Genomic DNA, 15,041 nt, shown 5'->3' with positions numbered 1-15,041 from the left:
CACTGTAATGATAAATATTCTCCAATCAGCTTACAGTTGTACAGATTTTTCACAAAGGGACAACCAACTGCTGAAAGAACCATTCAACATCATCAGAACGAGTTTTCCCCACAAGAATTTTCCTTCGAGATGGAGTAAGTCAAATGAAAAGACAGTTCTTGTCATGCTTCACAGGGATGACTGCAGAAAGGAGATTTCTCTTTGGATAACAAGAACATGACAAAGGCCTTTTACTCACAGGGAAAAAGGTTTATTTCTTACCTGCTACTGAATTTGGCCGTGGCATCAGGTAAAGAGGAATTGACTGCACTGACTGGGACAAGACCGTCTCCAGGTTCCTCTCTGGGATTTTGTTGAGGCTGTAGGTGGAGGCTGTCATGTTCTCGTCCACGCGGTATAAGCATGAATCCATGCTGGATTTCTGGGACTGCCAGGGTTTCAGGTTTCCTCCAGATCCAAGTTCTTTACTGCTTTCCCCTCCATATTTAGTGCGTTCCACATTTTCTGAGTAGCTTGTCAAAGTAGCTTGAAGGAAGAAACAAGAAACACAATGAGTAACAAAGACCAGTTTGCACACACGCTGCTCTATGCCGAGTAGAGCCAAACCTCATGTTCATCAGGTTTTCCACATTCACATAAATCACAGATTATGGAACTGGATTTATCAATACTGGTCCTGTTTACTGCTTCTCAAAGAACATTTAGACGATAACATTTTGGCTCCCACTGTTACAAGCCATTTGTAATTACAAAGAGTATTAAAAATCAAGTGCGGCAGCGTATTCGAAGACGTGATGCCAGAAAAGCAGGAGCTGTTAAGGAAAAGCCATGATCATGCTCCTTGTCTCTTTTAATTTGCATCAGTTACCACCTTTAGAGAGATGTCTGCAGCAGTTTATAACCTTGCAGTGTCTGACACCAAACACAGAGAGCTCCCACCTGACCTGCATGAACAACCAGCTCTTGTGGATCAGTTTGGTTCAGAAACTGAACCCAACATCTCCTTTGATTCACATCATGTTTTTATGAAGCTTTAACTGGAATCCACACCTTTTCCCTTCTATTATTTCATTTTACAGATCAGGATTGTTGCTGTACTGACTTTCACATTGGGAAGTGACAATACTATACTGACCCACATGACTAACATCTCTCTGCCCGTATCTTCTCGGTTCTGACAGTTATTCACTGGCTGTAACTCCCTTTGGGTTGTTGACCTTCCTTTCTCTTTAAAGTCTCCTACATAACCATAACCCAACCATTCAGCCACTGTGAGAAGACCCCAAGCCCACCCCAGCTCATGTAAGCATGTCAAACTTGCCTCCTCCCCACCTGGGAGATCACAAACCAGAGCTCACTATATCCTCGCATCACCCCACTGCTATTCGAACCCCTGAAATTCAACTTAACCCCCTGAAACCCATCATTTTCACTGAGTTGTGGTAAACACCTTTTCCAGCCCAAATTCTCTGCTCATTTCTATGCCATTTGTCCCTGGACCCACCACGCCTCATCTGCAACACAAACCATGCGGTGATGTCTCCTCAGGGCCCTCACCAAAGTCCATTCCTGAACCAAGGGCGATGCTCCCTCATTAACAACAGCACCACATTGATTTTTATGGTGATGAACACAAAGAGGAAATCACTCTGAAGACTCACATGCTTGTAGGCTCAAGCTCTTCCTACGCCAAGCTTTACAAGTAAGCAGCCTAGAAAAGCCAGGAGCACCTGGTAGTCGATGATGCAGTTGAAGTGCAAATGGGTAAAGCAGAGAAGAACGTATTCCAGCTCTTTACATGTTGAGTAGAGGAATCATTTCACTGCCCCACATCAAGCACCTGATGTAAATTCTCAGAAATACCCATAAAGAGCTGACAAATATGAAGGTGATGGCAGTTACTGCTGGACTCCCAGTGCAAAATCACGACCTTCAACGACCAAGGACTGATCTGGCTTAATTATACACGATGAATGCCATTATAAGAAGAACAAGAAGTAAATGCTTACATCTAACCTCACAAAATCATCATTAAAACCCAAAATTAACACCTTTAATTCTCACTGTGCCTGTTCTTTACCTGTTCCAACAAACTCCATGCACCTCCAACCTTTAACCCTGTTTGTAGGTTTATTTCTCAGTATTGGGTTTCTTCTCTCTGCAGTGGGATCAGTGTCTTCATCTCTCATCAAGCATCCCCAAATTTCATTGTCTGTAATGTATTTGGAAACTTAAACCCAACACATGCAACTGCTAAGAACTGGTATTTGTTTGTTGGCATTGAAACATAAGCTTGCTGTCAGGTAAATGCATTTACACTTCAGCATAGGGAAAGCAGACCAAAACAAGGAACAGATGTTCACAGATCCCTCCTGCTCCCTCAAATGGCTTAATAGCACTGAGAAAGAGCTTTGGAATGGTGTTGTAGAAAAGCTCCATTTCAATGAGTCGGAAGAGCCAAGCTCACTACACATCTATTTACAGACAAAATCAATCCACTGATCCATTAAAATCCATTCATTTCAAACTGCTCTCTCAGGATCCAATTAATCTCTGTAGATACACATCAGCAGCTGAACTCATACATCAAAGTGAGGAAAACCAAAATAACTTCGTGTCAACATGAGTTTCCTCTAAATAAAACAACAGAAAAGGAAAAAGGAGCCACTAAGTGCTGCTGGCCCCTTCTCTAATCCTCACTTGGTGTTCACTTTAAACATCGTTTTCACTGCTTTATACTAAAGCTGGTTTATGTGCAAACTCTTCATTGAATCAGGTATTTAGGATTGCTCCCTGTGGATTAATTTACCTTTTGAACAGCTCTGGATGATACAAGTAGTGCTGCATGGGCTGGAAGCCACTGCTCCATGGGCTTAATCTCGTCTACGAGCTATTTTAAACCAAACCAAATTTGACTTCATTTAAAAGGCAGAAGTGTGAAGGTTCACTAGGAGCCAGCAACACGAACCAACAATGCTGAGCACGGCTCCTGGGGGAAGCAAAGCTTCCCAAGAGCACAACCCGGAGAGCTGCTCTCAAACCACAGCTTCACAGTCCCAAGGTCAAGAGAGCAGCATCTCATTTCAGGAGATTCCCATTATCTGCATCTCCCAAGCCTGGTGCAGTGTGATACAAGGGGGCAGGAAGCTGGGAATGCAAAGTGGGTGAACACAAGGCAAGGCAAAGATTTGGTGAGGCCTGGAGTGGTCGGGCAGCTGGACTGGATTGTTGTAGGTCCCCTAGCACTGAAAATACTCTGTTCTATTCCATATTCTCTATTGCAGTCTCTAGTCTGTTCTACTCTACACCATTCCTTTCCACTCTACTGCTTGGGTAGACGGAACTTCGTGTCAGTCCCCAGTGGAATGAAGCCCACGAACACCCACAACCAGAGGCAAACCTGCAGAAACACCATTAGTTCTGCAAGTTTGCCATATTCATACCCAAAACGTTCCAGCAGCGCAGAGGGTATTCCAGGACAAACAGTCCGGGTGTGTGAGAACATCTCCCCATCATGCACTGGCCCTGCAGGGGATTAACGGAGCTTTCAGCAATAATCTCTGCAGTGGGATGCATGGGGAATGGAGACCGACCCTGAGGATGGATCCTGCTGCAGTCACACCAGGATCCTGTTGCCTCATTAATGCACCTAAACCATATCTACATGCTAATAATATTCTGGGCCTTAATCCAGACGCAGAGAAGCCAATTGAAATGAGCAACAGCAGCTACCAACTAACATGACAACATCCCTGCCTGTATGCCTATTGTCAAGCACATCTTTGCATACAGGAGAGCATCAAAATATCAGATTCTATTAAAGACTGACCTTCAAGTGAAGATTCTTTCTGCTATTACAACTTTAGGGTTATATTGAACATCTAAACCACAAAACGAGTATTTTGTGCTCCTACTTTGAGATCTCTTTGCTCTGTAACTCATAACTGTGACTCTGGCTAACGCAGCTGATGGCCTGTGGGAAGGAGGTCCTGATGGTGAGAAATCCCAACAGACCCCACTCATACGTTATGTTGTTAAAATGGTGTCAAAAAAGGGGCTGCAGGAGCACACATGGACTCAGCTTAAATGGTATCTGAGGTTTTCATCACTGTAACATCCCGGCTTAGAGGGCACATTCAGAGGGTTGCAGGGTAAGGGGGGCACAGGAGAAGGAGAGACCCTGCCCCTGGGCTCACAGCATCTCTGCCACTGCTAACTTGAAAACAGCAAGGCAAAATTCCTGCTCTTTGATGGATCTGAGGCCGTCAGTTTATCCTTCCCAAATTCAGAGCATGCTGCCTATTAAGAGGTTAAATCACAGAATGATTTAGGTTGGAAAGGGCCTTAAAGCTCCTCCAGCTCCAACCCCTGCCACGGGCAGGGACACCTTGCACTGGAGCAGCTTGCTCCAAGCCCCTGTGTCCAACCTGGCCTTGAGCACTGCCAGGGATGGGGCAGCCACAGCTCCTCTGGGCACCCTGGGCCAGCACCTCAGCACCCTCACAGGGAAGAGCTTCCTAACGGTGCAGCAGCTCACCCAAGACAGCCCCTGCATTTCCCTGCAGTCAGTACTACACCTCTCTGAGTTTCATGTACTCACAGGATAGCAAACACTATTTCTCATTTAGCTGCATGCTGGCCTATGCCCTGGAGCACGAGGCTTTCAGCTGTACTGGTCTTGAATCAAACACATAAAGGGATTTTTACCATCCCACCAAAATCTCCTTGAGGCAGAGATCATGCCTTGAAAACGTCACCCTTCACGTTCACCTTTCATATGGAATTGCAGGAGAAAGTAGTTTTCTGTAGTTACCACTTCATGCTGACCAACAGCTGCAACATTAATTCCACGTAGATTTATAATGTCCTAAGTAGGAAATGGAGATTTATTGCTTTAAAGAAGTAACCGCAGCAAAGGAGCGAGCTTCACACGGTGCAGTGCCAAGAGGTACTAAACCCACTCCTGCACACTGCCAGTTCACCTCGTTTCTCTCCAGTAACACTCCACCACGACCTGCCTTATCGCATTGGAGACATCCTAGCTGACATGGACGAGTTGGCAAGGAGTGAAACACATTCCTTACCCTCCTCTACATAAGCTTTCCCAAACTCATCCGCACAAGGATACACCTAAATACAGCCGTGTCGCCCCAGAGCGCTCCAGGGAGCTTGGCTGCCAAGGAGAACAACTTGGCAGGCACAAAGCATAAGCCCAGAGCTTTCCCAAGGGAAGGGAGCAGCTTCGGGCTGTCACGTGCAAGGCAAGTCCTGACAGCTCCCAAGCACTCGCTGTGTTTAGAAGAGCATTATTCTCTGCTGGGCACCATCGGTGAGTTTAAAGGGGAAATAAAACTCCAAACCCTTAAGTCTTGCCCTGCTCGAGGTCAAAACCCACACTGCTCTTCATAGGTTTAACTTCTTAAAAGCACTGATCCCACATGGGAAAGGCGAAAATAAAGATCACTGCTTAATTCACGTCACAAAAGGATTCAACAGGTAACCCCCTTTCTGCCTCGAGGCATTCTAAATCATGGTATGCACACAGAAAGTCTCAAAACTTAATGAAAAATACCTTGATGGCAGCATCATGCTGACCCTGTATTCGCTCTGTTCTGAACCTGAATTCCCCACTGCAGCGCTGACAAGCAGGATGAAGAATGGTCTGAATGCCTCGAAGGGCTCGTACCTGCGAGCTCCTCAGACTAGGAATGTGCAACCGGGGTCAAAGCAGCATTTCAGCAGAGGGAGGCACTCCCATCCTCAGAGAAAACTCACTGCAAACACCGTGCTGTGAGACAGCACAGAGCAGCAAAGCTGAAGTCTATGAACTTCACTTTATCACTTGCAGAAACAAGGCAATGAACGTGTTTCAAGCTGCCACAGGGGAGACTGAGATGAAATCTGAGGCTGAAGTTCTTCCCTGTGAGGCAGTGTTCAAGGCCAGGTTGGACACAGGGGCTTGGAGCAAGCTGCTCCAGTGGAAGGGGTCCCTGCCCGTGGCAGGGGTTGGAGCTGGAGGAGCTTTAAGGGCCCTTCCAACCCAAACCAGGCTGGGATTCTATGGTAGGATTCTTCTGCCTCCATCCCAGTGGGGAGAGTGAGGGGCTCAGTGCTCAATTGCTGGTTGAGGTTAAACCCCAACAGTCAGCTATAGGAACCACTCACTGCATGTTAACAGTGGGCCTGTCACCATTTCAGAAGACATGCTCACACACACATCCCTTTAACCCCACATCAACTTCCATCACCTTCTTGATTCAGTGCCCTCTCTGTCCGCCTTCTACCATTTTGGTCTTCCCTTTATTTTTGCTTGCCTCATTGACATTCCTCCTTCAGCATCAGCAAGGACAATTCCCAATTTTTCTTCATTTTTTCAAGTCCACAGTCTTGAAACTGGTTTTAAAATGCTAAGATTTCAACAAGAAAGCAGAAAGGAGGCCTTTGTGTGGGTGTGCACAAGGGGAGGGAAGTTATCTGTATGCTTGGCATTAACTTTTTGGGCAAGCTTGGATCATTGTGAAGCTTTTCATAACCATGAAGGTTCAAATCTTGCTGCTCTTAAAATAAAAGCTGAGAGTCCCATCTAACCTCACACCACCAACAGCTAAAACGTAAAAGAGAAGCCACTTATCACAGCATCCAAAATAACCCTGTGGGAGTTGAGAGCACTGATTTTTCCTCTAGTTATCTTCTGTCTTTCCAGTTTATTCTTTCTTTCTTTCATCACTCAGTTTTACTTCCATCCACCAGGCTGGAGCATAAACTGAAGCAGATTTCACTGTTTGTGTATTACACTTGTTCTGTGCCACTTCCTTTAGCTTTAAACACTTTTTTCTCCTGTAGCTGCCCCATGATCCAGTACTTAAGGCCCGGATTTTGGTATTAAACCCAACTCTTCTCACTGGTTTAACTGGGGGAAGGCAGAACTGTTGCTTCATGGCTTCATGGTTTCTCCCCCTGGCACCAACCACAAATCACATCACATGGGCATGCACGTTTGATTTCTGCTTAATGCATCCTTTCAATGAAATGGAGAAAGAATTGACTTGAGATTCAGAGAGGGTGCTGTTTTCTACTTCGTATGGTTGGGATTCTGTGACCCCACTGATTTTGCTCAAGAGCTGATGTGATGCCTGATAAAATAACCTCCATTTTCACCTCCTGAACCATCAGCCCAGTCACCTGCAATATGTAGATGCATTAGTGAACAAAAGCTCATTATTCATCACTATGAGACATTTTCCAGGGAGCTCCTCCTTTGGGGAATGAGCCCAAATGGAAGCTGGTTAGATTGAAGAAAAAGATCTGTAACTCTTACAAATCTTATTCATTATTAACAGAGCGTTTCATAATACTGCTGAGAATGTCAGAATTCAAATGCTGCAGCTGGAAAAGCACAAAAATATTTAACCTGAGTTAAATTTACCTTGATGTGCCTTTGGAGCTGTTCTTTGCTCCCTTCTCCAAGCAGTTAAACTTGCAAACAAATCTAGCTTGTTTTATTGCCAGCAGCATCTATTCTGCTTAGCACACACTCTAGATGCATTTATTCACAAGCCTATTTTTAACCCATCAACACAGAAATCTGTAGAAAGCAGCAAGTTGATAAAAGCTCAGGAGTCACAGTAAAAAACCAGCAAAAAAAGAGTGTGAAGATAGCTCCATGCCAGGGACATCCAGAAGGGGATGGAGGGTCCTTTACATGTCATTCTTCATTGTAAAAAGCCACCAAATCTAAGTGAAAGCAATTGGTCCACACAATAGTAGACGTGTCTCTACTGGTGCAAGAGGATTTATCCCTGTTTCCTGCTTTGCCATCACACCAATTTGCCATCAGACCCCCTAACAGTTAAGTGGTGAACCCAGCATAGACCATAAAGGACTCTGCATCAAGGACAATGCTGGCCCCATTTCATAGCACAGTAAATGACAGCACCTCTCCAGGAACATTCAACACAGAAAACAGGCACTCTTTTAATCCCCTTGGGAGACTGAATGCCCTCAAGTGCTGTGTGAACATCACAAGCATTTGGGTAAGCTTTACACACCAGCAAGAAGCAGTTGTGGGTTTATTGAGCAGGCTTGCTGAGATTGCTGGAGATTGGCTTATATTCTGCTGCATTCAAGCAGCAAAACGTGACAGCACGCTTCTGTGGGCCGTGAAGTGCAAAGCTCCCCCCATAGCAGCACATGATTCTTTGACCAGTTTTCTTTTCAGTAGCAGATTTTGAACATTAACAGTTGGCTGCTTTTACATAGTGAGAGCCAAAGAAAATCCTGGAAGCTATTCTGAGGTTAAAGTTGGGGCAGCATTTTCACCAGCCATTCTGTTGTACACTAAAAGGATTTAGTGGCTTCCAGGAGAAAGGGCTGATTTGCTCCTATCGCTCCTCTTGGCTCACTTCCTCCCTCCTCCTCCTCTCACCACCATTCTTGTCTCCTACAAATCAGTGTTTGAAGATCTTGTTGCATTTTTTGTTACCCTTTCAACTGAAATAGCCTGAATTTCCCTTTACTACAGAGGATCCAAACTTCCAAAATAAGTCTCTTCTAACCCAAGTGATGCATTTATTAAAGCCATCAGTAAGCATGAAGCAGTCCCTGTGCTGTGCAGATGAGACACGACACACTTCTTCCCTAATGACTGAAATTATATAAGAGGTGACACACAAAGGGACAGGAATAACTCCAAGAGGACAAGTCACCAGAGACCTGGCTGGTTAAAATCTGGTCTTTACCTCCAGATGAGAACACCAAAATGCCCGCTCCATGCACCTCAGTGGATAGTTATGCTCTTAATGCAGCTCATGTAGAGCTTAAAGAGTCACAGTGATTTAACTTTGACAAACTAATGCTGTGTCTAGGACAGAGAGGAGGTAAAGATGAAGAGATCTGCCCAAAACCACTAACTTTTACCAAGAGGAATAAGAAGTACACTGGAGTGTGTTATAGAAATACACCTTCTTGGAGATAACAGTTTCAGTCATTCATTTTGAGCAGCCTGGTCTAGTGAAAGGCATCCCTGCCCATGGCAGGGGGTTGGAACTGGACGATCTTAAGGTCCTTTCCAACTCAAACCATTCCATGATTCTGTGATTTGGGAGGAGCAGGAGGGATCATTACTCAGGAAACATAAATACCCAGGGAAATGTTTATTCTGAACCTGATCTAGTTCAAGATGTTCCTGCTTATTGCGGGCAGGATGGACAAGATGACCTCTGAAGGTCCCTTCCAACCCAAACTGTTCTGTTTCTCCTCTATGATTCTCCTACACATACTTTCCAGCAGCAAAGAAGACCACCTTCCCCACAATCTGATAGAGCTGTTGAGCTTCTATCAAAGAAGGTGCTGAAAATGTTATTGTCAAAAGAAAGGGGGGGAGAAAACAAGGGGAGAAAGAGGCTCTTGTCTTCCCTTGAGTGTGAACACTAGGAGAGGAAAGCCTTGCTTTTTGGAAGCCTTGAAAAGTGCTTCTCTTACTCCACACAAACATTTCTTTACATGACTTTTCCATCTGGGATACATTAACATAGCCTTGGGATAAGCAACCTTCTATTATTTCCATAGTTTCCATAGGAAAATCCAAGTTCCCAACAGAAGAACCTCTTAAGAGAGAATCTTCCTTGTGAGGGGCAACAAAATGTTTCAAACTTCTATATTAATTGCTCTAGAGCTACTGAAAAAGGATGGGGCAGGCAGTCTGAGCAAAAAGACTCAGCACCTTCTCATGGCAAGACATGGAGCTGTTGGAGCAAGTCCAGAGGAGGACATGAGGAGGAGCAGGGGCTGGAGCACCTCCCGTATGAAGACAGGCTGAGAACATTGGGGCTGTTCAGCCGGGAGAAGAGAAGCTGCATGGGGACATCAGAGCAGCTTCCAGTGTCTGAAGGGGGCCTACAAGGACTGGAGTGATAGGACAAGGGGGAATGGGTTCCAATGAAACAGAGGAAGTTCAGGTTCTTCTTGTTTCTTTCAGTACTACATAAACTATTGTCAAAGTCAAACGTTCTTTGCTGCAGAAATGCTGAGCATGGAACATGTGGCAAGGACAACCAAGCCAGGAGCATCCTGCCTGATGTTACACAGACATCCCTTTCCTCCCGTTAGGCCTTTACAGTTATAGAACAGAAATGTGTGGATTTGCTCGAGATGCTTCACACCTGCAACCAGCAGCTCACTGGGATGAAATACACTGGAATTAGTGTTAATTTAATCCAGCTCCTGCCCAAGGCTGAGTTTAAGAGCAGCAGTGGTTTATGAGGCACAGAGTTACCGATAAGGCAGCAGTGACAGTCACGGGGCACAGCAGGTGATCAGTTATAAAATCAGTGATTTTATATTTATGGGAATATAATCCAACAGTATTTGAACTATGAACACGATGCCATCAGCTGTCTTCTTTCCTTTGACATGGAACTAAATGGACTAAATGGTCCATAACCTCCTTAAACAATAAAAAAGTGCTGAAAATATAGACGCCTCTAAGACTACTTGAGGTAGGAGGGAATGGCAGCCCCAGGTACCAGCCATGGCCTGGCACTGACACATCCCATCTTCCTTACCTGACCAAAAAGCTTGTGTTTGTCTAAATGAGCATCTCCACTTCCATGAAGGAGACCTTATTGCGGCCTTTCAGCTCTTAAAAAGGATCCATAAGGAAGATGGGGAGAGACTTTTAGCAGGGCTTGTTTCAACAGGACAAGGGATGATGGTTTTAAACTAAAAGAGGGAGATTCAGGCTGGATGTAGGGAAGAAATGCTTTACAATGAGGGTGGTAAAACCCTGGCACAGGTTGCCCAGAGAAGTGGTGGATGCCCCATTCCTGGAGCCATTCAAGGCCAGGCTGGATGTGGTTCTGGACAACCTGATCTAGTTGAAGGTGCCCCTGCTCACTGCAAGAGGGTTGGACTTTGAAGGTCCCTTCCAACCCAAACTATTCCATGATTCTACGAGTGGGCATGGGCAGCAGCTGAAGGATACAGAACACTTGATAAGAAAACACCCGCAATAACCTCACTAGAATGAAAGCAAGGCAAGAATGCACGGGGAAGAAAGGCTGCAGGAAGCAGAAAGGTGACGACGGAACACAGAAATAGGAGGAAGACGAAACTCTTCCTCTTTCACCACTTAAACAAGCGCCACAAAGCTGTGTGCATCGATCGACTTCTCCAGCCCAATTTTCACCAACTCCCTGTGCTGAATGGGAGTGCATTTCACCTTGCTCGCTGCAGTACTGAGCAATGCAAACTCATCCCGTTAGCGAACAAGTGTGTATCAGCTACACCACCACTTGTAACACCAGCGCAGCCGCTGATGGCCTGGTTTAGCAGAGGAGCAGGGTGCCACTCACCTATGATGCCGCTGTCCCTGCTCTCCAGCGTGGAGGTGGGGCTGGTGACGGCGCCGTAGGTGCAATCCTTGGTGGTGACGCTGGTGCTGACGGGCGGGAGCGTGGAGCAGGGGCTGCTGGCGGGCGGCGAGGCCGTGCTGCTGGTCAGCGTGGAGCAGGGGCTGATGCGCTGCGTCACGGCCGAGCTCTGCAACAAGGGAAGGGGGAACAAGTCACTCACCCCTGCCAGGCGCTGGGCTCATGCTTGAGGATGTGCTTTGTAAGGGGAAGGTAAAAAGTGCTTTAGTGCTCAAAGGGACAAGGTCTGCTGAGCCTCGCCGCGGTGTGGATGACGCAGGCACCAGGCTTGTTTGCTGTGCCTTGCTTTAAAGCTTTAAAGCTTCCATGTTCAACAGGAGACACATTGATAAAGTGGGGTTAACCAAATGCCTGACTTTATTAGGAATTTTGATCATTTTAATTGAATCCCAGCCTGGTTTGGGTTGAAGGGGCCTTAAAGCTCATCCAGCTCCAACCCCTGCCATGGCAGGGACCCCTTCCACTGGAGCAGCTTGCTCCAAGCCCCTGTGTCCAACCTGGCCTTGAACACTGCCAGGGATGGGGCAGCCACAGCTTCTCTGGGCACCCTGTGCCAGCGCCTCAGCACCCTCACAGGGAAGAGCTTCTGCCTTATCTCCAACCTGAACCTCCCCTGTTTCAGTTTGAACCCTGTCCCTACAGGTCCTCACAAGAAGTCCCTCTCCAAAAAAAAAGCCCAAATAAGCAAAAAACCTATGACACAGTGAAGTAAATTTCATGCCGTTAAGCAGACATCTCCAGGGTGGTGATGATACAGCATGATCTCACCTCTACTTACAGCAAGATGCATCATACACAGGAAATCCTACAAAGGCCTCTGGGCCATTTCCATCTGCTCAGAAGCCTCCGTGGGGCTTCAATTCTTATTTTGCTCTGTAAAGGTTTCCTCCAGTCAAGGAAACCAACAGTGGTTTTACACCCCTGCACCAGGAAGCTCAGCCCTGCTCAGACACGCTTCCCCCACCAGGTAAGGTTTAGAACACATAATAGGGGAAATGTTGCTCTCCAAAGGCAGAACAAAACAAAGAAATGCAGCAACACAAAACCGATGGGGTTCTAAAAGTTACTTTGGGAAGATACTGGGTGCAAGAAACCTGAAGTGTTTAGGGAGAAGCTGTGGCTGCCCCATCCCTGGCAGTGTTCAAGGCCAGGTTGGATGGGGCTTGAAGCAACCTGAATGGGCTGGATTAGCTGATCTCCAGAGGTGTCTTCCAACCTCATACTACACACCTAAAAGTTTAACCAGCTTACATGGGGGGTCTTTCAGAATGTCACGCATTAGGACTGTAATGCTATTATGGCTCCTCAGCACAAGGAAGACAAGGAGCTGCTGGAGAGGGTGCAGCGGAAGCCACAAGGATGCTCAGGGGTCTGGAGCAGAGAAACCACATCAAGTTCCACCTCAACACGAGGAAGAGCTTCTTTCCATTGAGGGGGGCAGAGCCCTGGCACAGGCTGCCCAGGGGGGCTGTGGAGTCTCCCTCTCTGGAGACATTGAAACCTACCATGGACACGTTCCTGTGTGCCCTGCTCTGGGTGGCCCTGCCTTGGCAGGGGTTGGGCTGGGTGATCTCCAGAGGTCCCTTCAACCCTGATGGTTCTGGGATGCTAAATTCTTTAGAGTGAACTTTTTATGCCCTTCTTTCAACTGCTATTTCAAACAAATCCCTGCTGAAGCTTCTCTCAGTACTAACAAAATAACCATCCACTGACCTTAAACCACAGCAAAACTACACTCCAAAGCAAAGTGAAGGACAAGAATGGCACTTGAAGAAACGAAGAAATCATCTTCATCCCTCCGGCTGAGGGGGAACGATCGTTTCACAAAATGCCAAAAGTGATATTCCAAGTTCTTTTGAGCTTTTATGCAGCTCCTTAAGAACAGCTACTTGCAACTGGAAATGAGTGAATAACACGGGATATCACTTGGCATTGATTGACATGTTTTATTTTTGTATTGATAGAGAAAAAAGGCTCCTCTGTGCAAGTTTTAACTACAAATTGCCATTGACAGAACATTCTGTATTCTTCCTGCTGCTGTTTCATCTGTCACATTTTCCCCAAGCTTTGAGAAATGACACTGTTCTGACACAGCCTCATTGTCCTTTGTGCTCCTCTGGCAAGCAGTGCAGTGAAAAAAGAGTTTCCCCTTAAAAAACAGGAGAAAAAGGATTTCTTCTTCAGCATTTTGTGGTCTCTCATTCAGGAAAGCGTGATTAAGAGACAGCACAGTAACACACACCATTTCGGAGCACTCCAAGTTACAGGCTATCCTTTGACATATTCAAAGTGAGGCAACTGAATGAAAATGCAACATGCCCATTGATAAATCAGGGTGGGTTTAGTGGAAACACCTTTATTCCTTAGCTCCACCTTAGCTCCAGCATTGGCAAGACTGCAAGTGATGATTTTCTTGCTTGAGAAAGCAAAGCACGGTCAGAATTTCAAGCAGCAGCCGAGCCCCAGCTTCTGACACAAAGAACGTTTTCTTTGCCCAGGCCTTGTCAATGGACACATTAAACCCTAGGAAATGGCTCTTGTTTTTAAATTCAAGTGCAAACTCTTGGTCAAAGTCTCCATCAGATTGCACTTAATCAATGATGAAGGGAAGAAGGAATCTCCACAAATCCCATGTCTCGCTGCAGGAGACGATTCCATGACTTTCAACACTACTTGAAGCAGAGCAGCTGAAGAAACTCCATTTGGGAAGGAGAACTGCAGAGGTCTGCGGAAGAGCCGCTGCAATTCGGAAGAGGCTTTAGCTTGGACAGGGTTTGTGCATGGCTCCTGCCCCAAAACAGTGGCAGATGGCAAAAGTCAGGGAAGGGCCACCAAGACTGTAAGGTGGCTGGAGCCTGTTCTGAAGGAGGAGATGCTGATGGAGAGGATGCATTCAGCCTGGAGAAGAGACAGCTAAACTGCACCTAAGGACAGCTGCAGCCTTCCGCTGTGAGCAGGGGGTGAGAGAAGACACAACCATGCTCTTCTCAGAAGGCAAAGACAAGATGCTGCAGTCATGGGACGTATCAAGGCGATTCTGTAGTAGGTAGAAGACAAAAATCCTTTCCAGGCAGAGTCACCAAGCCCTGGAACAGGCTGCCCTGTTCTCTACCTGTGGAGATCTTCAAACCTCACCTGCACAAGGCCTGAACAACCTGGTCCAGCTCTGAAGCTGCCAGCAGGTGGTTGGATGAGGTGGCCTCCAGGGATCATCTCCAACCTCGAGCATCCTGGGACTCCAGGCAAGTGCTGACAGCAGGAGATGCTCACAAAGACAGATAAAAAATCAACCTGGTAATTGAGGAACCAGCTTCCCTTTATCTCCAGCAGCACATGAAGAGCATTCAAAGGCCCTGATAAAGCTTTGTGATGCAAGAATTAGCACACGGCCCAAGATACCCATCTATTTTAGAGGACAACTCTCTGCTGCTTCTCTTTAGGTTTTTCTTTTTCATTCTCCAAAGGCATCTTTTGCTTTAGAGGAAAGATGGGGTTTTAATTTTTGTCAAAAGGCAACAACAAAAAGAACCATTTATAGTAGAAAGCTCTGCTTGGCTTTGAAACGTTCACTTCAAGCAGGTACCTGTTAAAAGTACATTTTCTAGCACAATG

General features: G+C 46.2%; 1 protein-coding gene across 3 annotated transcripts in view; it reads right to left on the bottom strand.

Moving 5' to 3' along the window:
- The window catches only part of TANC2 (tetratricopeptide repeat, ankyrin repeat and coiled-coil containing 2), a gene marked incomplete at both ends in the record, with an annotated part of 174,883 nt that overhangs the window by 75,955 nt on the left and 83,887 nt on the right, over positions 1-15,041 (bottom strand). For all 3 annotated transcript variants that reach the window (XM_080633693.1, XM_080633694.1, XM_080633695.1), the window contains 2 exons: positions 262-525; positions 11,352-11,538. In XM_080633693.1, the coding sequence (XP_080489819.1) occupies positions 262-525; positions 11,352-11,538 (451 nt within the window). The remainder of the gene's footprint in view (positions 1-261; positions 526-11,351; positions 11,539-15,041) is intronic.

Source organism: Psittacula echo, assembly GCF_963264785.1.
Source record: "Psittacula echo genome assembly, chromosome: 23".
NCBI lineage: Eukaryota > Metazoa > Chordata > Aves > Psittaciformes > Psittacidae > Psittacula > Psittacula echo.
The sequence above is the reverse complement of the archived record's forward strand: the minus strand, read 5'-3'. Positions and strand labels throughout refer to the sequence as shown.